This window comes from Crassostrea angulata, chromosome 6, assembly GCF_025612915.1.
Source record: "Crassostrea angulata isolate pt1a10 chromosome 6, ASM2561291v2, whole genome shotgun sequence".
Lineage (NCBI taxonomy): Eukaryota > Metazoa > Mollusca > Bivalvia > Ostreida > Ostreidae > Magallana > Magallana angulata.
This window is the reverse complement of record NC_069116.1, coordinates 22,341,716-22,367,500: the sequence shown is the minus strand read 5'-3', so window position 1 is coordinate 22,367,500 and position 25,785 is coordinate 22,341,716. Positions and strand designations below refer to the sequence as shown.

The window sequence follows — 25,785 nt, the reverse complement described above, 5'->3', positions numbered from 1 at the left end:
AAAAAAAATGTTCTAATATCTTATAAGCTGACTATCCTCATCTCATTTTCACTGATGCATCATATTCATGTATGATCTTGTTCTTGCAGTACATATGATTTGAGGGAGCCAGATGTTCCTATTCACACTGTGACGCTTGGTGACTCCCTGCAGGACCTGACAGATTCTCCCTCCAAAACCTCGTACAGAGCTGCTCTAGGCGATGTAGCAGCATCTTTTGACTTTGGCCCTCCAGTGGAACTCAAAAGAAAGAACCGGTTCCATTCCACACTTACTAGTCCTGATGTGGTGTGGCCTGCTTACATTGTGTTTGGAAATGGTGATGTTGTCATTGCATACACAGACCTGTCCCCAGACCCTTCAAGGTTGGTGTTTTTTTGGAGGTTCAGTTGACAATGTGTTTGTTATTGTTTGAGCTCTTTGGAGTCTTTTAACAGGGTTTTAAACTAACATGAATTTTTTACCAGCCATGTGGGCTACTAAGCTTGGTCATTTCAGGGGCCCACATAAAAATTTAGTTGCCCAGTCTTCTGAATCAACCACATGTCTTGTTGTTCCTTTACATCTGTACTGATTAATCCACTTCCTATTACAAAAAAAATCTTTTTCTTTTGGCTTGCTGATACAACCATTACTGTAAATTGAAATATTATAACAATTGTCAAAATCAGTTAGACGCTTTAAAAATTAATGTTTCTTGTTCCACTACGAAACGCTTTTCTGATATTGACTTTCAGTAGTCTAAATCATCAAGACGTTTAGACTTTTCAGTGAAGATAGATAAAGATAAGCGTCTGAGTGATCAACCTTAATAAAGGTACGAAACATTCTGACAAATTTGGAAAAAAGATGTGTTGGCATCAGCAATTGTTTAAATGCCATGTGGGCCCCTGGAATTATATTCAAATCGCCCACACAAAAACTTAGTCGCAAGACGCAAATGGCGAGTGGGCGACTGTTAATTTCAAACCCTGTTTTAATGTTATCATTTGTTGAACAAAATTAAACAAAGTGTAAAAGATATGTCTTAACATTTAATTTAAATTTTGCTTTGATTTCAATCTGAAACATATAGATTACAAGTAAATTTAGGATATAGAAATCTTATGTTTTCTTTTTTTTTTTAAATTCATTAACCAGAATCTTGGTTCTATGCATTAAAAATTAAGGCATTAAAGTGCCAGTTTCATTCAAATACAGTGGAATCATTAAATTTAGCAAAGGGATCAGTTTTCGTAGATAATGTTCAATTTTTCCCACAATGCCTGTTTACAATGGATATGTCAAAGTGATTTGTAAGTCCCAACTACTTATTTTTTAAGTATTTTACTTTCGAAAACTCGGATATCTCGAAGTTTTTAAAAGGTCCAATCTAGTTCGAGATAATGAAGTTTGACTGTATTTAGAAAATCCAGATTATCATGTAACATAACCTATTAACCTTTTCACAATAATTGGGTTACTACTCCTTTAAAGGGTGAATTGATATAATTTGGCTAAGTTATAGTAACAAGTTGTTTTCTGATGAATTGGCAGCATCCAGAAGCTGAGTCTCCAGGGGCCTCTAGTGATGCTCCCTCCTGCCGAGGACAACTATGGGGTAGATGCCTGTTCTATCGCTGTCCTAGGGACGGTTCCCTCGGTGCTAGTGATTGGGACCAGGGACGGAAAGCTACACCATTGTCTAGTGATGCAGTCTAGCCTTGAGGACACCAATCTTCAGGTTTACAAATCAATGTTCTGATCTTAATTAATTGAAATGTTGTTTTTGTTAGACTAATTTTTGTGTTGTTTTGCTATTAATTGAGTCATAATAAAGACTACAGTATAATCAAATACATCTACCGGGGTAGCTGGCATTGGTATAATTGATTGTTTTATATGTCTTAATCCGGATTTTGTTTTCATGTTCATGTATACTGTAAATTCCTTTTTTTACGCGAGAACTTAATTCCGCGATTGAACCCATTTGCATCAAATCACGAGAATATGAAATCGCGAATGCCGAAATTTTTATCATAGTTCTGTTTAGTTTTTATCAGAATTTGAAATCCGCGAGATTTACTTCTAGCGATTTTACGCGAATATAAATTCCTCGCAATTGATTAGGAATCTACAGTAAATGAATTACTAATGAGTTAGTTTTGTTTAGTAGTGTTACTTGTCTGTACATGAATTTCAATTTGAGATACATTACAGTCAGAGACTCAATCCATGATCTCCACGGATACCAGCTTGCTGTATGAGGCCCCGGATGATGTCTCCCTCTATGTTTACGAGAGTGTAGAACTCGAACTTTCCCTCACAACCACCTCTTTGAAAACTGAGGAGTTCATAGAAGACACCTTTACCTGTCCAATCAAAATAATCAAAGGTAACCAATGACACATGGTCATTTCATGCTTTTATGTTGTTATTTTTACACCCCTACTGATTAAAAATAAAATTTGTGCATTTTTCACTGTATTTGCACAATTGAAGAGAGATTTTAAATAAAATGTACATATAACAAGTACAGTAAAACATGTTTATTTTGAAGTGCTAGAGACAATTTTTCCTCCGTCTTTTGTGGCTATCATTTTAGCTGTAGAGGGCCATGCCTGTAGAGGGCCCACTGGTTCAATGACCTTGAATTGAGGTAGGGGTCAAGGTCTTAGCAAATCTGTGTAAAATTCAAGTCCTTAGCAGATTTGTGAGCAAAATCATTTCCAAAAAAGTAATTCTTCTTCCCAATTTGGCTCAACCTTCATCTCAAATGTACTCTTGTGTAAAAGTTCAGATATATCTTCAAAAGCCTTGTATGGTTTTGCAATCTGATTCTTACTTCAACCACAGAGTGTCTATGAGAATAGCGTGGTCAGTATCTTTGAATCAAGTTTTTAAATCACTGTCTTAATTTTATTACAGGTTTTTTTTTAACCTTTATATTAAATGATAAATTATACAGGTGAATCAGAAATGAGAATAGCTTGAGTTTTTGTAAAAATTGTTTATGATTAAAAAGCTTTCAAAATAATTATACTGATTACCAAAAAACTTATTCATTTCATGTAACAAGTAAGAATGAAAAGTTGGTTGTATATGCAATCTTTACAAAAAATCAACTGAAATTGTCTCATTACCATGGTTACATCTTAATATTTACCTTCATCTTTAGAAAGAATGACTTGTAAAGCTTTGGCTATACCTTCTGTAAACCATCTCCTATTCGTTTGTGAAAATTTTCCGCTAGCTTTGCTAGAATCTTGCAGCAAACCTGTCGTCATAGTGTGTGTTATGTACAATATATTCTATTTTCGAGATAATCTTGATCGCAAAAATTTTGAAGTTGTTGCTTAATTTGAAAAGAGGTAAAAATTCCTTGCAATTGAAAATGTTAGTGAGAACTAAAACTTTTCTTAAGGCATTATGAGTCTGTAGGTATAAGTGAGAGATCCTCCTAAAAGTGAACATATCATAAAATCCATGCTAGTCTGAAGACAACAATCAATAATGCATAGCATACATATCAAGACCACAGAACTATGGTTTATTCAATCAGCTGTAGATTTATCCTTTATCACTTTTGATAGGATAAATCTAAAGAATTCAACTAAGAGCAAATTTTTCCACTACTCAAGGTCATTGTGTAGCCATACTGAGTTCATTTGAAGGTAAAGGTCACAAACAAAAGTAATTGATTTTGATTCAGAAACAGATTTTTCATTATGTCTTATAAAAATGAAACATCCAGGATTCAGTCTTGAAACTTTTATTATTTCTGACACAGGACTGTCTGATTGTGAATTGATAATAGTTTCTCTTATCAGATGTTACTGGTGATAAATGTACGAAATCATAATGGAGGGCATAGCCAAATAGAGAAACAAGCCGCTCTGGGACAGTTTAGTGTTTGAATGTTTATGAACAAAAACAGCATGATTATATATTTATTTACTGGTAAATAAATTCACAACAGAGCAGAAGACATAGATGGTACAGATTTATGGGGCCAAAAGACAAATAACTTAATTTTTCACCCAACTTAGTGAGAATAATATTAGCATTTTGTTGAAATCCTCATAAAATGATAAATAATGAAGTGACTGAAAGTTATGCACAGAAAATGAATATGTAGACTTTTTAAGGCATTAATGAAGTTTCTTTGGCTTCATTCATTAATTTCCCATTAATTTGCCTCAGTTGGATGACTTTCACTGACACAGAATGCACATGGTGTAATGATATTTGTTTTGTAAATGCAGTTTATTTTAGACATAGCCTATGCCACAACAGTATAAACAAGGGAACGACGTATAATGTCTGTTTGTGTGGACCAAATCGTCACGTGTCTATGATGTTGTTTTATTTCAGTGATCCTGACTGAATGGCCCAAATGAAAGGAGTGTTTATATAATGGGATATTAGATTGTTTCTCATTATATTTGTTAAGAGTCATATTTTTCTGTTTTCATGATTATTACATTCATATGAATTATTACTATTAATAGTAGTTACAACAATAGACAAATTTTTGCAGGACTTGCAATTTATGTTCACCATTTTTTTGTAAAAGCATATATTAAAGAAAGAAAGGATTCAAAAGCACTCTTCACACATGCAAAAAATTTAAAACAAATTTTTGATGAGTTCTGTATGTTATATCATATGTTTTAACATTTAAACACTGTATGAACAATTTTGACTCATATTTCATCTGTCCAGAGGTGAACTTTAATTGGCAATTTTTTTTTTACATACTTTATGTTTTCTGCGTTCTCTCCAACTTTTCCCAAGACTTGAAGTTTTGGTTTTCAGAATTTATGCCTGACAGGAATTGTTAATCATTATGTCCTTTAATTTATGTTAGAAATTTAATATTTACTATATATAGGGTCTTTGTCATTGTGTTTGGAAAATTTACCCATCGGCACTAATTCTACCAGACAGTCCATTAGTTAAAAGAGTTTTAAAGATAATAGGTGGAGAATTTATAAACCAATGGTGGCAAAGGATGTTGTTTTATTCTTCAGAAAAATTCAATGTTTTTGTGAATTAGAGAACATTCATTGGGTGCATTTGCCCATTATTTTGTAGACAATAGCCCGGATGTGAAGAAAATGACAAATTTCATTCCTGTTTTTAACTTTTGTAATACAGTTTTCCTGCAAGTTTTGGTCCTATAGAATGGGTTTTCTGAACAACAGAGGAAATTAAGTCATTAATTTCTTCTTCTTTTCTTGATAGTCAGCCATATTTGAAATATTTTGAAATTTAGAGGGCAACCTAGTTTTTTTGTACAATGCATGTCAGCTTAGTTCAAAATAAGTGAAATTGACTATGGAATATTGTGTTTTTACTCCTTAGCTAATATAAAAAAGCTAACATGTAAGAATTAGCTTTCATTAATGTACCATACTTTAACAACACTTACAAATAATTCAAGTATAATGAAAAAGCTTTTTAGAACAAAAGTCTGCAAGTTTAGTTAGCTCTGTGTCCATGTTAACAATTTAAATGGTTCAAATTCTCACAGATGTCCATAAGGGGTCAACAGGTAGTCAACAAGAAAGATAAACCCTCAGAAATTTGATATTTGATAATTACAAAAATGCTTATGAAAGATATCTATACTTACACTTGAGTACAATTAATATATACCTATATGTTTTTAAAAATATTTTGAACCTTTTAATACAGTGGCTATCTTGGAGAACTTGTATAATTATAAAAGTTATAAGAGCAATTTTTAACTCACTCGCTTATGCAGCCAATCAATGATTTAATACTTAAAAATACCTGTAAGTGATATCTGAACTCAATTGATATGGATTCATTTAAAAAAAAACCAATATTTTGTTGCAAAGAATATGAGAGATGAGGTAAAAATGTGTTAGTTCTTATTCAAAATGAGCCATAATTTAAAATATGTGATTTTAATTATTAAAAGAATCATACAAATTATATGCTAATTTGAAAAATTAGGTTTTACATTATGTGAAAAACTTAATGAATCATTTTAGTAGTTGTTTTTAGGCTGCCATTGAATGAGTTTGGAAAAAATATGGAAAAAATATGAGCTACATGCAAGCTTAAAATCAATCCTGTTTCAATACTTAAAATATGCATTGAATGTCATGAATTTGTGAATCTATTGGTTAAAGAAGAAGTGATTAAAACAAGTTTTTGTTAACCAAGTGCACTGATTATATCTTAAATCACATGCTCCTAATCTAGCTGTGTCAAATATTTTAACTTTGATAATGATTCGAAGTTTTACAAGTCATTGCCTGAAAGTTGTTTTAATTTCATGGTATAAAAATTACATGATTTCTCTAAAAGTATCAATTATAATGGTTCTAATTTCATGCTGCAAGAAAACCAATTGGTCAAAAATATAAGAAATGAAACAATTTTTGAAAACTACTTTAAGTATTCATGATGGGTTTAATTTTGCTAAAAAAATGATAAATCGCATTCGCAAACATGATAGTGAAATTAAAACCGTCATGATTATATGCCTATCTACAGTAATTCAATTAAGTGATAGATTGAAGTTTAAATTATATGGATAAATTGACAGTCGCGGATAGATTAAATTCAAGTAAGAGTGTACCCCATACATACATGATTATAAGTTGGAAATACTTGACCGTACATGCATGTATATGAAAATGTTATAAATTAATAGTTGGAGATGAATAAATAAATGCTTAATACTTTGATTGTATATTGGGTGAGCAGTTGATAAAAGATGCGAGATAAAAATGCTCGCTCTTTTTTAATAGTCGATGCCATTTTTAGCTCACCGAGACGAAGTCAAGGAGAGCTTATGCTATACCCTCGGCGTCGGCGGTGGCGTCGGCGTCGGCGTCGGCGTCCGGACCTGGTTAAAGTTTTTGTTGCAGGTCCTGTATCTAAGCTATTACTTGTCCTATCTTCACCAAACTTGCATGGATGATGCATCTGGACCTACTTATGGACTTGAAAGACTTGGATGCTGAATCTGGGTCCTAAATTTCAGATGCTGGAGGAGGTTAAGGTTGTTGGACCAGGTTAAAGTTTTTGTTGCAGGTGCCCTTTGATAGCAGTATCTTAGTTACTGCTGGTCTGTACTTCACCAAACTTGCATGGATGGTGTGCCTTATGATACTGATGCACCAGACAGGCTTGAGTGCTGAATCTGAGCTATAGGTTTCGGATGCTGGAGGAGGTTAAGGTTTTTGGAGCAGGTTAAAGTTTTTGTTGCGGGTGCCCATTGATAGCAATATCTAAGTTACTACTGGTCCTAACTTCACCAAACTTGTATGGGTGATGCGTCTTATGATACTGATGCACCTGACAAGCTTGAATGCTGAATCTGAGCAATAGGTTTCGGATGCTGGAAGAGGTTAAGGTTTTTAGAGCTGGTTAAAGTTTTTGTTGCAGGTGCCCTCTGATGATTAATCTTAGTTACTACTGGTCCTAACTTCACCAAACTTGTATGGATGGTGCGTCTTATGATACTGATGCACCTGACAAGCTTGAATGCTGAATCTTAGCAATAGATTTCGGATGCTGGAAGAGGTTAAGGTTTTTAGAGCTGGTTAAGTTTTTGTTGCAGGTGCCCTCTGATGATGATATCTTAGTTATTACTGGTCCTAACTTCACCAAACTTGTATGGATGGTGCGTCTTATGATGCTGATGCACCTGACAAGCTTGAATGCTGAATCTGAGCAATATGTTTCGGATGCTGGAGGAGGTTAAGGTTTTAAGAGCTGGTTAGATAAAGTTTTTGAAACAGGTGCCCTCTGATGATGATATCTTAGTTATTACTGTCCTTACTTCACCAGACTTCCATGGATGGTGTGTCTTATGATACTGATGCACCTGACAGGCTTGAATGCATAGTCTGGTTTCGGATGCTGGATAAAGTTAAGTTTTTAGGAACAGGTCACATGTTTAATAGATGATAGTACTATTTCAAACTTGCATAGTTGATTTAACTGTAATATGAATGAATCGCAGAGGTAGCTTCAGATGCAGAGCTTGATCTCCATTATCAAGGATGCTAAAAAATAAATCTTAGTTATTACTGGTCCTAACTTCACCAAACTTGAATGGATGGTGTGTCTTATGATACAGATGCACCTGACAGGCATGGATGCTGAATCTGAGCCATAGGTTGCAGATGCTGGAGGAAGTTAAGGTTTTAATTGCTAGTGCCTCTGATGATGATATCTTAGTTATTACTGGTCCAAACTTCACCAAAATTGCATGGATGATGCGTCTTATGATACAAATGCACCTGATGGGCTTGAATGCTGAATATGAGCCATAGGTTTCGGATGCTGGATGAGGTTTAGTTTTTTGGAACAGGTCACATTTTTTATAGATGATAGCTTGCATAGTTGATTTAACTTTATTATAAATTAAATGCAGAGGTTGCTTCAGAAGCAGAGCCTGATCTCCATTATCAAGGATGCTAAAGAAATCTCCTACCTCACTCAAACCAGCTCGATAGATAGATGTGTTTGTTGATAAATGATATAACATGATTCCTATGATAAAGTATTGTATGATATGAAACAATATTGTTTGATATGATACAATATGATATCATATGTTATATTATAAAAAGTTATACGATACGATATGATATTGTATCAATTTTTTTGATATTTTATGATATGATTATGCATCATGATATTGTTATGTATAGTATTGTATATTATGATACAATATTGTATAATATTATATTGTATTTTAAATTTATTATTTGATCACATGATACAATTACATAAGATATTGCAAAATATTATATTGTAACCTATGATACAATATTGTATATTCTATAATATTGTATCATACAATATTGTATAATATGATATTGGTTTCAGTAATATAGAATAATATCACATGGAATTGTATTATATGATATTGTAATATTATATAATATTGTATTATACGATATTGTATGATATATTGGTTTATATGATATATTGTCATATCACATGAAATTGTATTATATGATATTGTAATATATTTTATTGTGTCATATGATGCAATATGTATAATATAATAATGTATTTTATAATATTTTACCATATCACATAATATTGTATCATTTGATAAGATACAATGTTGGAATCAAATTATATTGTATTATATGATATAATATCATATAATGTATCAAGTATGTTTCAGTGTCATTCAATACAATATCATTCTATATTATAAAATATAATATCATGTTTCAGTGTTATGATGTATTATGTAATATGATATTGTAATATGATACTATATTGTATTATATTTTATGATATTGTATTATGTGATCAAATACAATAAGGTATAACACAATACAATGTCATATCATATGTTACAATATCAAATCTCATTATTGTTTATTACAGTATTTTATTTATTATATGATATATATTATATTAGAAATATGACATGATGCAATATTTAATTTTATATCATTGTATTGATTAACATATGAACATATGATTATCATAAAAAAGTTTATCAGATGATATACGATATTTTGTCAAAACAGAATCCATGAATATCCAAGATCATAAAGTATGATTTTCATATAAAATGATAAAGGTGGTCTTATGAAGGTGATGTCTCATAAGGGTGATGCTCCGTCTCGGTGAGCTTAGTAATCTATGATTACCTATGTTTATTTTCTGTGCACTGTCCTAATTGTTAAGTTTTAAATATCTTTTGTATTTCATAACTTTCAAGGCTAAAAAAATATTTTTTTAGGATGGGTATTACCCCCGGTATCTTTCTTTAAATTTTTTCCATTGAATGAATAACAAGGTTGGCATTTTTCTTTCTTTCTTTGAGCCTCCTAACATGAAAATATATTTTTGGATATAAAGACAACATTGACTGACTTTTTTGTTAATTACAGAGATTTAGGACAAGAATTATCAGAATTATCCTTTCATTCACTTTTTCAGCAGATTTGGGTAAAATTGACATTTTCATTCATAAATGATAACCTTTTGAAAAATCTTATACAGCTGCTGAAAATATGAACTGATTGCAATTAAAGGCTATAAAAAAACTAGATATATGCAGTGTTATAATTGGTCAGCCAACATTTATTTTTGAATTAGAGTAATATTTCAACAGTAGTTAATTTTGCAATGTTCTTTAAATGCTAGTACTTAAATGTACTTAATTTGAGGAGAATTATGATTATTGGATGTTAGAAGTGACCAGAAAAAATAAGTGAGCATAAGGTCAACGACCAGAAGTTGTAACTGCAGGGTGATATTTGACGGGCTGATTGAAACATGCGCAATAAACCATGCGATGCTAATGTGTATGGTCTTGTAGTATTTCTGTATATAATTAAGAATCATGCACTTTTTGCATGCTCTACTAAATTTTCAATATTTGATGATTTTTTATTTTTATTTTTATTTTATTTTTTTTTTGGGGGGGGGGTCCAAACCTTTTGGAAAAAGTTTCTTAGAACTAGAAGATTAAGTGAACATTTTAAGAATAAATTATTTTTAAATGTAAAACTAGTCAAAAGACGGGGAAAGAAGCCATTTTGGATAGAAAAAATAAAGATTAATAAATAATAAAAAAAAAGATATTGCAATTCAAGTATTATCTCACTAAATATATGTATAAATATAACTTTTTTTAATCAGTCTCTTGTGATTTATGATCATAAAAAGTATATATCCCAGATTGTGGACGATGGGTGTGAAAGACCCTTGTGAATGGATGCACAGAGCAAAAAGGAAGAAATTTTGCTTGATTACTTAGAATAAAGTTTGTTCACTAATAAAATTTCAAATTAAGAATGACAAAAGTTTATTTCTGAGTAAAAGGTTTCTTTTCTATATTTGAGTTAAATCATATTATTTGGCTATGTTTATGGCCGTAGTAAGACTATTTTAAACCATCGGGGGGAAAAAGCTTCATGTTAAAGTTTCAAATTAGTTAAAGTTTTGAACCCAAAGGAAACCTACGGGGGTGTTTTTCAGTAAATAATGATTTTTAGCTTATTATTTATGCAATGTTTGCTGCTTAATGCAATTATGTTTATTGGCAAAGTAAAATGTGTTAAAATCAATAAATTTATAACAAAATCTTTTTGTTTTATTAAGATGGTGGAATTGATAAGTATTTCACAATTTTTGTCCAACCCTTTAAGTTTATTTTAAAAAAAAAAAAAGGAACGTCAGAACTCTGAAATATTTTTTATTCTCTCTTTCTCTCTCTCTCTCTTGAATTAAGATGAACTAGATATCCATTAATCTATTTCTTAATTATTTTGCCCCCAAAAAGTTGAATAACATTCATGGGGAAAAATATTTAATCATACTTGACATTTATTTTGTGTGTCTTATCTGTAATTTTGATAATGAGAATTTCGTGCTGACCTTGATATACACACAATTATGAAGCAGTTTGGATCTGTTTTGGTGAAAATGCCACAAGATGTAACAAAGTGATATAATTGATTAATTAAGCATTCAGTTAATTTTATAGGATTGACTGGAATTGACAAGAGTCCTAGTTTTATTAGTCCCCTACCGGTTTTCACCGGAGGGGACTATAGCTTTCCTCTGCATCCGTCAGTCCGTCTGTCTGTCCGTCCGTCCGTCTGTACCAGTTCAGTTTTCCACACTTTTTTTCTTTATGCGTTTGAGGAATAATATGAAATTTGCTGAACAGCTTCAAAATGTCAAACTACAGATCAAGTTTACACTTTTGTAGCGTCTGGTTGACATATTTTCGAGAAAATTAATTTTTTATATTCCAATTTTTTAATGTTCGGGTTCGATATTCTGCATAACAGTGCATTGTTTTCACAATTTCCAAAAACCGGTAGGGGACGTGTATTGCTTATGCAATACTCTCAGAATGCTTGTTCAACTACTTTATTGTTATCTATGTTGCTATTTTCTTTTTTCATTCAAAATCAAAGTAATTTTTTTCAAGAGCATGTACTTATTTATTTTGTAACTAATTGCAACATTAGAGAAAGTTATCTTAGATTTTTTTTTTGGGGGGGGGGGGGGGGTCCTAGCTTACAAGTGAGAATAATTCTTTATGCATGATAATTAAGGCCTTTTTATATAAACTTTTAAGGAAGATATGAGTGAACTAATAGATAGTGTATGTGTTAATTGCAATTGTTTAATTATCTCATTTGGTCGAATCTCAGATTTTCCACCCACTAGTAATCTAGTGTTAATGAAGGAATAAGGAATCATTATTTGAGTAGAATATATTATGAGGCGATAATTTTGTGATCAAATCCAGTAAGGTCAAAGCACCCCCACTGAAATTATCACCTTAGAATAATTCAAAGAATAATTGCTTATTAATTATTTTGAAACTTTTTTACTTATATTTTACAACTTTTAGCAATTGTACCGTTAAATATTTGAATATAAATAAGCAGACCCGCTTGCGCCCCAATTATACATCTTTTAAATTTATTGGACACTGTATAGTACAAAATTGCTTCAGTGTTATCACAGGCAAATTAAGACACTGAAAAATATAAATATTTCTGTATCAAACAGGATTTTGCACAAGTTGACTATACAGTAATGTCTTGTTTGTTTGATTTTTATTTTATTTTATTTTTTTATTTTTTTTGTATTTCTATGGTTAACCTCAGTTCTTTGGACTCACAAGATATCAAGCTATCTTGAGGCCCATTGATTCAACAGTATGAAAGCATTTGGTAGCAACTGTCAAAAGTTTCATCAAGGGAGATACAAATCGTGATTTGTAACAAATTTGCTGTCAAAATGGTGAATTTTTGGTCATTACCTATAGGCATGGTTTTCAAGATGACTTGGTGTCTAGGTTTTGATGAGAGTGTTTCTGGTTCTATGGCTGACAGGCAAAAAGAGATGAAAAATGACCAATGTGTACTTGGTGGTTGGAGCTCTAAGGAAAAATATGACCTTGCAGGATTGTTTTCCATGGAGTCAACCTGCTGATTCTTAATATTTCACCTGCAGTTTGAAGAACAAAAAATTATTTTTATTTTTATTTCTTTTATCTATGAAACATTTTAACCCATACCATTAATTATTTTCAAGAAAATATCATAGGTGTACATTTTGGGAGATCATGCATACTAATCTTTAAAAAATAGACACAAAGAAAATTACAATATTGCCTCTTCATGTATATACTAGTTTTATTAGGAGGTTTGAACAATTAATGCATGAATTTTTAAAACTATGTAGCTGTCTGATATTGTTAATGGAAATATTATATGTCAATTTAAAATGTTGACACTAATTCAAGTCTATTCATAAGCTTCTTAGCTGTCAAAGAGATATGACTCTTTTCACGACTATGTAATGGCTACTTTATTTAATTTCTACATTTCTTCATAAGCATACATTTAACACAAAAATTTGAATGGTGTGTGTGATGATATATGTTTGATATAATAAAGCTGGTACATTCATTTACTATAGTTATATCTAGGTACTTTGATATATTTTTGCAAAAATGACAACAGTTAAAAACAAGTTGGTACTCATTCATGAAGTCTTGCTTGCATAACTCATACTACTTTCCTATTGGTATATTGTATTTGTAAAGATTGATGCACTTAGTAAAACACAAGATACATGTAATATACGTATTGGTCTGCATTTCAATTCCATTGTAATAGTTGTAATAAATCTGTCCTTTTTGTTTCAGACCCCATGGCTCCTGACCGATATCACTGCATTCACTCAGCTGGCGTCCACACCATTGTGTTACCATGGATACAAGAATATCAAAAGTTTTTTGCAGATAGTAAGCTTTAATGGTTTAAGAAATATAAATGCAAAATCTGAAAAATTTGGCATTTGATTTGACATGAAAGTGATATTATTTAATTTTTATGCCTGGAGCATGTTGATGGTTGTAAGGATTGATTTCAGACGTAGGTGAGAATGTACCTGAGCAAGAAGACTGCATTGTTGAGCACCTGATCTGTACTAAACCACTCCCATCCAGGTATTGCTGCTGTTGATGGACAAATTACTTATTAAGCATATAGAAGAAATTTACTCCATTTAAGAAAGAATTATCTTCATCATAAAGATCAAGAATATAGTTAAAGAAAGATGTCTTTCTTTCTCTCTCTCTCTCTCTCTCGTGGCTTTTTTTAAACCATTCGTCTTTAGACAAAAAAAGAACAGGATAAAAACCAATTATTTATATTTTCGTAGTTTTTCAAGGCAATAAACCTGTAGCGGATATGTTTCATTTGGACGCTGTATCTGCAATTCTAATCACAATTTGAAACAATTAAAAAGAATTTTGATTTTATTTTTAATGTTTAGCATGGTACTGTGTGATACAGATGACAATTCCTGATTTTATTATTGCGCATTATATTTGAGACATTGATGAATAAAGGCAAAACAATGTTATCATCTTATATGACTTCTTTATAGACATAAATCTTCGTAATTTTGTTCACTGTCTTATCTACTTTAGGAAAATTTATGGCTGTTAAATGTAAATTTTTTGGTTTTATTTATAGAATATCCGGTGAGGGGGATATATAAATTGAAATATGATGCATGTAGGCATCACAATAATATATGCTAATTTTTTCTGGAAGTACCGATCAGAGACCTGTTAAGTTTAATTACGGATTAGATTAGAATTAAATTATTGGAATTCTGATATCTGCCGCTGAATCAGGAAATCCTATGGATTACAAGTACCTGCATTTCCTAACAAGAGATTCCATCGCTCAAAAATAAGGAGGTCTCATAATTTTTCCCCCATTTTAAATTTTCTTTTGTTTAACATAAATATCCACGGAATAAACGTTGGTGTCAGCTTTTGTTGTTACATTAAGTGTAGGTCTCTGCACTCTTGTTCTCACTATGATTACATTACCTCAGGCCACCATCTCTGTCTAACCAAAATTTTATTAAAATTTATTTTGAAACATGAGAAGAATTATGATAACTTGTGTTTCTTCTTTCCTTTTTCTCCCCAAAGTCCGGTGGCCCCGGTGCTGGGATTGGGCCTGGTGAGGGGACTATCAGTGGAGCCCTCCCTACTGACCTTGACCTGGGACTATGAACTTGTGTCCCTCCCCCTGTGGTATGTATGCTGGCAAGCACCTGTAGATCGTGTCAAGTGTTACAGCTTAACATGCTCGGACAATTAACACACATTGAGAAAAATTGATATGCCAAAATGTGGCGGAACGCTTAATGTTAATTTCTCATATCTATAGCACATTTGCATATTATGTCAAATAAACTTGTTTTTGAATTATTTTGTTATTATTGCATTCTAACAGAAATTTGGTGGATTTTTATACTAATTAAAATATATTTAAAATATTAGAGAGAAACCATATGCATTGGGTTTTTTACCTTTTCAGAAAATATTTGAAATATTTAAAAGAAACCATATGCATTTCACTTGAAATTTATCTATTTATGTAATTAGATAGAAATATTATGCTTTAAATAATTATTACAAGTTTCATGACTGCTGTAAATTTATATTAATTCTGCAACGCTCATTATGAACTTTTTATCAAGACTTAAAGAAAGTATTGTAGTAAAATATAATATAACGAAACAGTTTTGTTGTAAACATTTTCAGCAAAAACTTGTGGAATACACATGCTATTTTGCAACTTTGCTCAAATCCCAAATACTGATGTTTTTTATTTTATTTTGTCATTAAATGGTTAGTCCAAGTAGGTACAGAGACAGTGCTGGACCTTTACACACTGACGAAGATCCGACCACAATCGAATCGCCATTACGTCGTTTGAGTAGGGAGCCATTCGATTTATACATTAAGAAAATTCTGCAACGCAATGTTACCAACCCAAAGCTGAAGTAAGATAATAATTCAAATCGAAAAATGGTATTCAAGATTCAATTTTGATGAAATGTCATTGCATACAAATGAATTCCGGTGACACATTTTGGTGTAATTGGTTGTCAAAATCATACATATTTGATCATTTTCAAGGACAACCAAATGTAATGAATTTGATAGAGATATGTCCAACTAAAGCACTTTTAATCCTCCCACCCAGAAAAACATTGTTTCAGCTCTAACTGAACTTATCTGAATTTCAGTTAGAATTTGGATGTTCAATTATATACTTTATTTGTTTAAAAAGAATGTTTATTTTTGCAAATGTTATTGTGACTGAATATTTGCATAAATGTTTCAAAATTAAGCATTCCCAAAAAGAGTTGCCTCAGCAAATTCACTCTGTTCTAATTGCAGCTTTTAATTTCTTCAACTTGATATTAAAAAAACAAAATCCATTTTCCATCCAATTATTTTTTAAGAAAGTTTTTGTATAACCCTTGTGGTAATATAAGTGTCATTGATTATTAATTCAATGAATTTTGAAGTGATTGAGTTAATTATATCTGATAAATTCTGCATTGTGATGTGAAGAAAATAAATCAAACAGGTGAATTTTTTTGTAAAAGAAAAATTCAAATTAATACATGTTAAAGGGAATATTTACACTGATGCTATTTTTTAACAGATTTGACAAGAAAACAGAAATATCTCAGCAAGAATGTTTTCAGCTCTTGACACGTGCCACACAAGTTTTCAGAGAAGAGTATCTTCAGAAGCAAGAACATGCTCAACAGGAGATACAGAAAAGGTAGGAAGCTGAAAGAGGGAAATATTCAAGATGTAGTAACAATTTTATCCTGTTACCGAGAGAGTAAACCATTTTGTCAGTGGTACATGTTCGGCTAGCTATTCAGAGCATGAAACCAATTTACTCTCAGTAAATGTTTACATTTTATAATGTACTTATTAGATTTGGTGTGCACCATTGTCAATACAGAAAATTTGTGATTTATTTGTTGTTGTATTTTGTTTACGTTGAATACAATCACTAGTCTGTAAAGATTTATTAAAACAAGTGAATGTGTAGGTGAGTTGTGGTTACCATGATAAATCAAGTGAACAAAGTACCATAGGGATTGTAAAATTGCCTGTAAGGGTGGTCTATCATTTAATGAAACGAACTTCTTCAAAGTACCAGGTATGTTTTTAATCACTCATGTGTACCCATACAACATGCATTCTTCATTATGAATAAGTGTTAGGTGGTGAAAGAGTTCTGCAGATTCAAAATCTGTTCAAAATCATCTATAATTGGGTTTTTGGCCTCTAAATACAGACTAAAGTTTTCTAAGAAATGATAATTTTATTTTGCATTAATAACTAGTTAGCGTCAAGAGTTTAAATCTATGCAAATCCACAATGACGTCATAGCATTAATCTACTGGGTTGATATTTTGAAAATCATTTGGGGATGGGTTATTACCTTGATTTGTTTTATAGTGCATCTATACAAAAAAATATCTCAAGCAATGTGACTTTGTAAAAAGGCTAGAAAGAAAAAAAACAAATAACATCCTGATACTGATAATTACCATTACACTACTTGTACATGCAATACAGATGAAATTGGGGCAGAATTAATTGAAATGATTTTTTTTTTATTCAAACATTATTTGTAATTTTCTCTCTATAAAGATAATTTATGAGGCTAGAGCCATTGAACAGTAGAACATGTAACACTGCAACAAGAGAGATAACTGTGGTTGGACAACCAGCTTAGGTTTTATAAGTTAGTAGTATGTTTTACTGATATTTAATTAATTTGATACATGAATTGTTACATACACATTTTATGCTTTGTGTAAACATGAAATATTTCTGATCCCTAAGTTACCAGGTACCTAAATTCTAATACTGTAAATTCCTTATAGATAAGTACTTAATTCCGTGATCCTGCTGGTTTATATCAAATTGCGAGAATATAAAATCGCAAATGTGGAACTCTTCTCCTTATTTCTTATAGTTTTCAGCTCTCAGAAAGTAATGGCGAGATTTTAAAATCTGCGAAGGATGCTTCTCGCGATTTTACACGGATATTAATTCCTCGCGTTTGATTAGAAATTTACAGTACTCAGAATTTCTCATTCTCTTATGGAGAATATTATAGGTCTAATTGGACACAGAAATCAGTCTCCATTCAAGAATGACAGGGTGTTCTGAAGGTTTGAACACTGTCATATTTTGATGACCTTCATACGAGAAAGCAATACACAAAATCATAAAACCAGTATTACTCGTTGTGCTTGTTGACATGCCCAGCTCATTGAACTCCTTCACAGCACGTAGCACGCCACAGAATAACAATGAACAATAAACATCGTTATTTTGGTGCAGTTTACCTGTGAAAAACAACTGTTTTCTTTATTACAAAGCATTTGTGGCGACCTTGATTTATTTTAATCTCTTTCTTATATGTGGAATTTGTACAAAGGTCGAGTTAGAGTTAGATGGTTTTTTAATGATACTGGTACTTGGAAAATACAGACGACAATATGCAAAGTCTGAATTAGAATGGAGACATGTCTGTAACTGTTTGATTATTGCCCCCAGGGACCCAAGCAAACCAGGGCTGACCCTATAGGATTGACCGCCCAGCGTCCAAATGTTAATCAATTGCAATAATTAATATATGCACGAGCCTGACAGATAACATTACTGCGATTTCAACTTGTCACAAAAATAAGATGTCAACCACATTTTGACAGCCCGAACAGGTGAATTATGAGGTGGCTTCCACACAGTTATATTTCCACGCTGTGACAGTATTTTTATTGGAAAATAATGTACAGCTGACTATGGGGGCCCGTGTCAGATTTTTCAAGACAGTGAATCCTGCATCAGCCATTGATAGGTTCAAATAAGTTTAATATATTATTAATATTAATATGATGCACTTTTCGTGTAGCATTTTTAAAACAAAAATTCTTTTTTAATTCATATTTTTAAAATTTTTTATTGCAATGATTTAATGCACCATCTCAATATTTTCCATAATTGTAAGTTGATTTGCTGAATATTTAACACATAAAGTGAAGTACCAGGTTCACACATACTCGAACAAGTTAAAAACTTAAACAAACTATCATAATAAAGGTTATATTTGTTTTACTGTCCTCATTCCCATGAGAACAATGGCTGACTTCTCTGTATCTCTTTTAAGGGAAATTAAGAAATCTAGTTGCTGGGAATAAATATTCTTTTTCAAACTCTGAAGTTTGTAAAATGTTGTAAAACTGAAGCAGCTAGATTGCACAAGCCACTTTTTGAACACATAGCTTATACGAGCTAGATTTTATTCTCCTTAATTACCTTAGAACCTGTGAATAGAACAACATACTCAGGCCAACTAAAATTAAAATGTGTACCCCATGTAAAATCTGCAACTTTCATCAAACTGAGATGCCACATGTAAACTAAGTCAAGGTCATGGTCACAGAAGGGGCTTCAGGTGCTTAATGTATACCTGTGTATATTGTATGATTGTGAACAAAATCCATGTATCTATTTTTGAAAAATCTCTTTTTAATAAAACGAACCAGGTGTTAAGGACTAATTTTAATTGGAAATACTAAATCAGCAAATGGAATTTGAATTAATAAATTTTCATGAAGGTACATTAAATCAAGTCTCTGTCAATTTTATCTACATATTTTAAAAGATGTGATTTGTATGCTCTTATTATAATCTTGTACATATATTAGTTTAGTGTTCTGGTCATAATATAGAGACATGCATAGATTAAGGTTTTAGAAATTGATGTCAACATTGCCTTACATGTACCTGTCATTAATTTGCTGCAGAAATGTAACATTTAGCTCCTCAGAAATAATAAATAAATTGCAGTTTGACCTGTTTTTTGTTGTTGAGAGCTTCAAACACTGCATGAAGTCATCAAAATTAAGGGATGAAAAAAAAATTCATGGCTTTTCAGATGAGATATTAATTTGTGTTGTTATGGTTTTTGAACAGGACAAGAATGCTGAGAAGTCTGAGGGCCCAGCAGGAGGGGGATGTCCGGAGTCTGGAGGAGTCCCGGAATCGTGTCCGGAACATGGCAGAGAGTCTTGCCACAAAGTACAGCGACTGTCAAGACAAACAGGAGGAGATACTCCAGAGGTATGTAGTCGGGGGAGGGGGTTGTCATCAATATCAGTGTCCACTTGATGATTTTCACAAAGTACTCTAGCTGATAAGCCAACACATTTTTTGGAAAATCTGTTTCCATTCCCTAATTGACTTGTTTGTGGGTGGGGTTTTTTTTCTGTATATGGCAAAAATGAGACTATTATTTTTATAATTATACATACTGCATATAACTTTCATGCAAAACCTTCATTTTTTGCTTCGGAGTGTTTCTAAATTATCTTTGTTCTGCTTAATTTTCTTTTAAATTCCTATTATTACATTCCAGCTTTATAAATATATTTATACGGTAGAAAATAGAATAGAAAAATTCACCTATGTAAAAACAATAACAGCAAGCTTGAGGATTTGCTATATTTAATGTTTTTATTTAATTTATATAAAGAATTGAAGAGGTAATGAGAAGATTACAAGAAAAGATGCCAATGATGTCAGAAGCTGAGAGAGGAATGAAGCGAGAGCTAGAAACTATGGAGGAGCAGCTGGAAATATACAAAAGATCTCTAGATCAGGTAAAATCAGAACACCTGTAGAACAGGTAAAATCAGAACATCTCTAGTAAATTTGAAATCTGAACATCTGTAGAACAGGTAAAATCAGAACACCTATAGAACAGGTAAAATCAGAACATCTCTAGTAAATGTGAAATCTGAACATCTGTAGAACAGGTAAAATCAGTACATCTTTAGAAAAGATAATATCAGAACATCTGTAGAACACCTAAAATCTGAACATCTGTAGAACAGGTAAAATTTAAAGGAACTCTAGAACATGTAAATCTTAAAAGATATTTAGAACAGATAAAAAGATCTCTAAAACAGCTAACACCGAAAGGTCTCTATAAAAGGAAAAAATCAAAAGATATCTTAGAACAGGTAAAAATCAGTCAGTAATCAATGCAAGGGTTAGTATAGAGGTTTACAAGTGTTAAACCCCCCCCCCCACCCCCCGAATACTGCCAACCACAAACTAAACATGCATGTATTATTGGTTAAGTTTACAGTGCTCTTCTACAAATTTTGCAGTATTTGTTTTTGTTCATAATTAATTTGAAATTGAAAACTTAATGATATAGTCATACTTGTAATAAAAGATATTGACTCTTTTTTCTGTAGTTGAAGATCAAACAGGATTATCAGAGGAGGCAGATATCACAGACTCCTAACAGACAACTCTCAAGTCCAAGTCTTAAGTCAGGTCAACTCAAGCAGCTACGGGAGGTTCTCCAACAAGAGTAAGTTGGTTTTATTTCAAGTCATAATTGTTGAACTTGACATCTAATGAAACAAGTCAAATTTTACATTTCTGTTCGTTTTTTAAAAGTTTTAGGCTCAAATTAGAATTTGTAAAGTCTCTTACCGCATTCAGACTGTTTCATATGGAATTTCATTTTCATTTCAGGGGAGATGATTTAGGCAATTTATTGAAAAGAGTCAACTCATTAAAACTGGAGGCTGGAGTTTGATAACTAAACATGTACCATTGCAGCAATAGACATTGTGAAAATTGTTGACTTGGAGTTGCTTCCCATGCACTGCAGTTTGGCAGGACCAGAAAATAAAGACAACTCAGAAATCTAGTGCATATGTATATGTATTTGTTATATGTGATTTTGTTGTTAAATAAATAAACAATACTTAAAAAATATTTATTTTGGTCTAAATTGTAGAGTTCGTACAACAAGTTATTACAACATGCATAGAAATGCATATTATGAAAGGACATGGATTTACAGTAATATTCTAAAATTTGGTCTACTGAGTATTTTTAATTTGAAATGTTAGCCATGATTTCACAGCCTCCTGGATTTCATCCTCAGATAGAAGATTGAAGTGTTGTAAACCAATGAGCAGCTCTTGTCTTGCATTTCCTGCAAAGCCGTTAGAAAGGAATGCTGGGAGTCCTCTGTACCCATCACCCATTGTAAACAGTGGAGGGCGTATCACCCCTAGTGTCTGTTCATGAAAATGAAAAAAATTATTTTGGATCATTTTGCAGGACATCAAATTTGTATTTGTGGACAATTACTTGATCTAGCAAAAATCATGGAATGTTTAAAAGAAATGAAAAATATAAGTTAAAGTTTCTAAAAACGTTCTATTCATTAAATGGTCAAACTTGTTTTTACCTCTGATCCATAATCTGGAGCCTTCAGATTTCCTAGTTCGATTTCTTGAAACTGACTCAAAGTGATTTCTTTCCCATAAAAATGTAAAACAAGATTTTTGTCTTTGTTCACAAATGAAACCACATGGTCACTGTCTGACAATTTCAATATGTTTAAATCCAGACCAATTTCTTCCACCATTTCCCTATTGGCAGATTCTAGAGGGTGTTCACCTGGATCGACCAATCCTCCTGGGAATCCCAGCAAACCATCAAACCGCATCTGCATCTAAGTAAATGTATTAAGGCACTCTGATAGTTTTTTTTATACAATTAGTTTGTATGTCAAAGCACTTAAGATATTTTAAATGTAGACAAACATGGTTTCATGATGTTGTTATATAAGAGCTCAGGCACATGGCAATTTTTATTTATAGTAAGTTAATTTCCTGTTCTAATTATCTTACTATATTTAAATAAGAAATGTTTCAACATCAGAAGCCTTTGGTTAAGAATTACAAATCACAAATTCTGCCAAGCAATGAACACTTAATAGACATGTACATGTATAGATTTTGCAAACCAAACTTAGTATCTTTGAAATTTCTTTTCTTCATATTCATGATAAATAACTGACAATTTTATAATTATTTCATTTATCAACTACAGAAAGATAATAATAACCCATAATGATGGGTAAAAATATTACCAACACTGTCCCCCGTGTGTTGTACAAATCCCATAGAATAGCATCATTTCTGGCAAACAACATGGAATGTGAAGCATGTTTGGATGAAGAATACTTGTCTGATAAAGCTTCTTCATATGATATAATATTGAAATCCTCCTTTTTGTCCCCAGCTCGTCCATATGCCTCGTAGGCTTGCAACTGTCCCCATCCAATGTCAGCCATTTGAAATTATGACAATTTTGATATCTGAAAGAAGATTGATATTTATTTATCAGTGCTAACTAATCTTTTGAATTTTGTTAGATAAATTAGTAGACAGGAGATTGTGAATTTTCCATTATGTTTACAAACTGTTTTAAAAGTTGTAAACACTCTGAGACCACCAAAGAATGTGGCATGTAAATGTGTAAAGTAATTCATGATTAAATAAATATAATCAGCATTCCAATATTTGGGATACCCATTAAAAACCACTGGGGCATTAAACTATTTGGGGTGCTCATGCATGGGGCAATATAATTTTGAGGCAAAGTGACCAGCACCTGATTCTCAATCAGGGACTTCAATCCAGAGCCTCTGGTGCATTGTGCCAGCACTCTATAACCCAATTTAGACTCGATATGTTGAATGACAGTCACACTGCACCTGTCAAACTAGTGGTATCAAATATACCCTTTTAAATGAATCCAAACCGTAATACATAACATTTTTACGACATCATTTACTTTATAAGCCATTAAAATCGCCCTTTATCGTTGTTTTAAAAAATGTGTATCATATCTACTTTTTTTTATATACATACGATACACATTTTTTAAAACGACGATAGAGGGCGATTTTAACGGCTGATTTTATTTCGATACCATAGAACATATATTGAATGACCATTTATGTATAGTTTTTTATTCGGGAAAAAATTGTTATAAATTTCGGTGTCTGACAACCGAGCCCCTGTGCTAGTGATTACAGTTGCAGTGCACATGGGCTCGTGTAGAAAAAAACATCGTTAAAAAAGTGGGTAACTCTGAGTAAAAAGAGTTTTCTTCCGTCGGAGGTAAAAGCTGGTAAACATTCGATGGGGGTTTTTTTAACACAAAGCCCTTGTGGTTTGTAAACATGTATGTACCATAACCAATTTCAAAAGCTGATATCAAGTTGGTTAAGGAAATCCTGAAAATACTGTTCGATAAATAAATGGGAAAACAAACCGTTCAATACTTGTTGTGAAGTGACAGGTTGTCGTTTCAACACAGGAAACAGCTGATATGTATATAACTTTAAAAATCGAAATGGATACTTGTAGCCAAAATAATTCCGAATAGTAATAAACTGAACGATATAAAAAGCAAAAACAAAAAAAAAAAATATTTTTCCGATGGGGGGGGGGGTGTTAAATCATCTGCATGTGTTGACTGTAGAGCGCAGAGACCATAGCGACATTAATATTTTTTGATAGTATTGGACAATTCCCCAGCAACCAATATTGAATTAACAAACGTGCATTGTACCTATAAACACAACTTTATATTTGAGGATGTATGATCGTTTTCTGGAGGGTTTTCAATAGAGTATTGTTTAAATATTTTAATAAAAAAGAAAACGCTCTCTTTGACTCAAACACCAGCTTCTGCAGGCCTATCAATCAAACCGAGCTACGTTGACACAGTATAAAAACTGAATAATTCTAACATTTTTAAACTTATTAATAAAGTGACCGCTTTTGTGGAAACCACTTTAATAAATCAATTATAAAAAATGAATGAAAATTCATCCTTAAATAAAAGAGTCTATATAGACCCATTTATACCAGGGACGTATATACTAAGTGTATACGTCCTTGATTTATACCTAATATTTGCAATTTAGAACAGTAAATATTCGATATTTTGTCATAAAAAAACTGTGCAGCAAAATTTGGAAACCTATATCTGTTGTGTTTACACAATAAAAGCAGAATATTGACTTGCATTCTGAAATATGTACGATAAACGATGTGAACACGCCAAAAAATAATATTTATTTTTTGATACACTTGAAACTATAATAGAACCTTTTTAACAAGAGTTTCGACTTTGGGTAGTTCTGTCAAACAGCAATGTGACGTAGGCCTGTCTATTTCATTGTCAGCCACTCAGCCATGGCTCTCTGAAATCAACAAGATTTGTCTGGCTTTTGAGTCATTTTTAACTTGTTTTGAGGCAAGAATTAGATAGCTACGTCCTACTGAAAGTCCAAGGTCTTGTTAAAATGGTTCTAGTTCGTTTTCATTGCTCCAAGAGCGGGGTATCTAACGCCTTGTGCGCCCCTGTCCAAATTTGAATGAACCAAACTTTAAAAAAATGACCCATTTAATAAATTAATGCACTTAAACATTACATTTATTTTTTTAATACTTTATCATCATTGAAATTGGTTTATAATCACTTGGTAAAAGATTTGCTAAAACGTCAACAGCAAACATAAATAATTTGGTGATTCTATTCACCTTGAAAATATGAACATGGAAAACGCCTTATCATTCTGTTTCTCAAAATCTTAACTGTTAAAATGCTGTTTTCTTAAAGTAATGCAATAGTTGACAAAATCAAAACATTATTTTAAGTCATTTATAATGAATTCATATGAAATCTCTCTCTTACTGTTATCTAGATATCCTCTAGATTAATTATAGGTGCCTGTTACAGCCATTGTTACATATCCATAAAACACCATTATAAAAAAAATTCTTCGGTACATAGGCCTATAGAATTTTTTTTAAGTACCGTAGGCGTATATATAACGTTACATGTGTATACATGTATTGTGAAATGAACACATTCCTAGCTTATGTAAATAAACGCTTTTAACATGCCCGAAATGGTCGTTAGGTAACATTACAATTCTTTCTTTTTTTTCATGGACACTATCGCAATCTCAGAATGAAGAATCGGTTTACAAATAAAAAGTGTTCATAAACTAG

General features: G+C 32.0%; 2 protein-coding genes across 2 annotated transcripts in view; one reads left to right on the top strand and one right to left on the bottom strand.

Annotated features, from left to right (window-relative positions):
* The window catches only part of LOC128188659 (nucleoporin 88-like), a 23,456-nt gene extending 1,780 nt beyond the window's left edge, over window positions 1-21,676 (top strand). Inside the window, exons 4-15 of the mRNA XM_052859855.1 lie at window positions 90-365; window positions 1,537-1,723; window positions 2,200-2,374; window positions 13,676-13,774; window positions 13,903-13,978; window positions 14,981-15,085; window positions 15,691-15,840; window positions 16,512-16,634; window positions 19,856-20,002; window positions 20,415-20,541; window positions 21,145-21,263; window positions 21,431-21,676. Coding sequence (XP_052715815.1) covers window positions 90-365; window positions 1,537-1,723; window positions 2,200-2,374; window positions 13,676-13,774; window positions 13,903-13,978; window positions 14,981-15,085; window positions 15,691-15,840; window positions 16,512-16,634; window positions 19,856-20,002; window positions 20,415-20,541; window positions 21,145-21,263; window positions 21,431-21,494 — 1,648 coding nt within the window. The 3' untranslated portion in view covers window positions 21,495-21,676. The remainder of the gene's footprint in view (window positions 1-89; window positions 366-1,536; window positions 1,724-2,199; window positions 2,375-13,675; window positions 13,775-13,902; window positions 13,979-14,980; window positions 15,086-15,690; window positions 15,841-16,511; window positions 16,635-19,855; window positions 20,003-20,414; window positions 20,542-21,144; window positions 21,264-21,430) is intronic.
* Window positions 21,664-24,087, bottom strand: LOC128188661 (U8 snoRNA-decapping enzyme-like). The gene is made up of 4 exons (XM_052859857.1): window positions 24,035-24,087; window positions 22,845-23,072; window positions 22,158-22,424; window positions 21,664-21,984 (listed from the first exon to the last, which is right to left on the bottom strand). The coding sequence occupies exons 2-4, from the start codon at window positions 23,046-23,048 to the stop codon at window positions 21,784-21,786; spliced, it is 672 nt and encodes a 223-aa protein (XP_052715817.1). The 5' UTR covers window positions 23,049-23,072; window positions 24,035-24,087; the 3' UTR covers window positions 21,664-21,783.
* Between the last annotated feature and the right edge of the window lie 1,698 nt (window positions 24,088-25,785).

What these genes read in the sequence shown, in the direction of transcription:
- LOC128188661 (XM_052859857.1), bottom strand. Translation starts at nt 23,048, where the DNA reads ATGGCTGACATTGGATGGGGACAGTTGCAAGCCTACGAGGCATATGGA. An exon ending in ACACACGGGGGACAGTGTTG is followed by an intron (nt 22,425 to 22,844) that starts GTAATATTTTTA and finishes ACATTTACTTAG; the next exon opens with ATGCAGATGCGGTTTGATGG. An exon ending in CTCCAGATTATGGATCAGAG is followed by an intron (nt 21,985 to 22,157) that starts GTAAAAACAAGT and finishes TTTCATGAACAG; the next exon opens with ACACTAGGGGTGATACGCCC.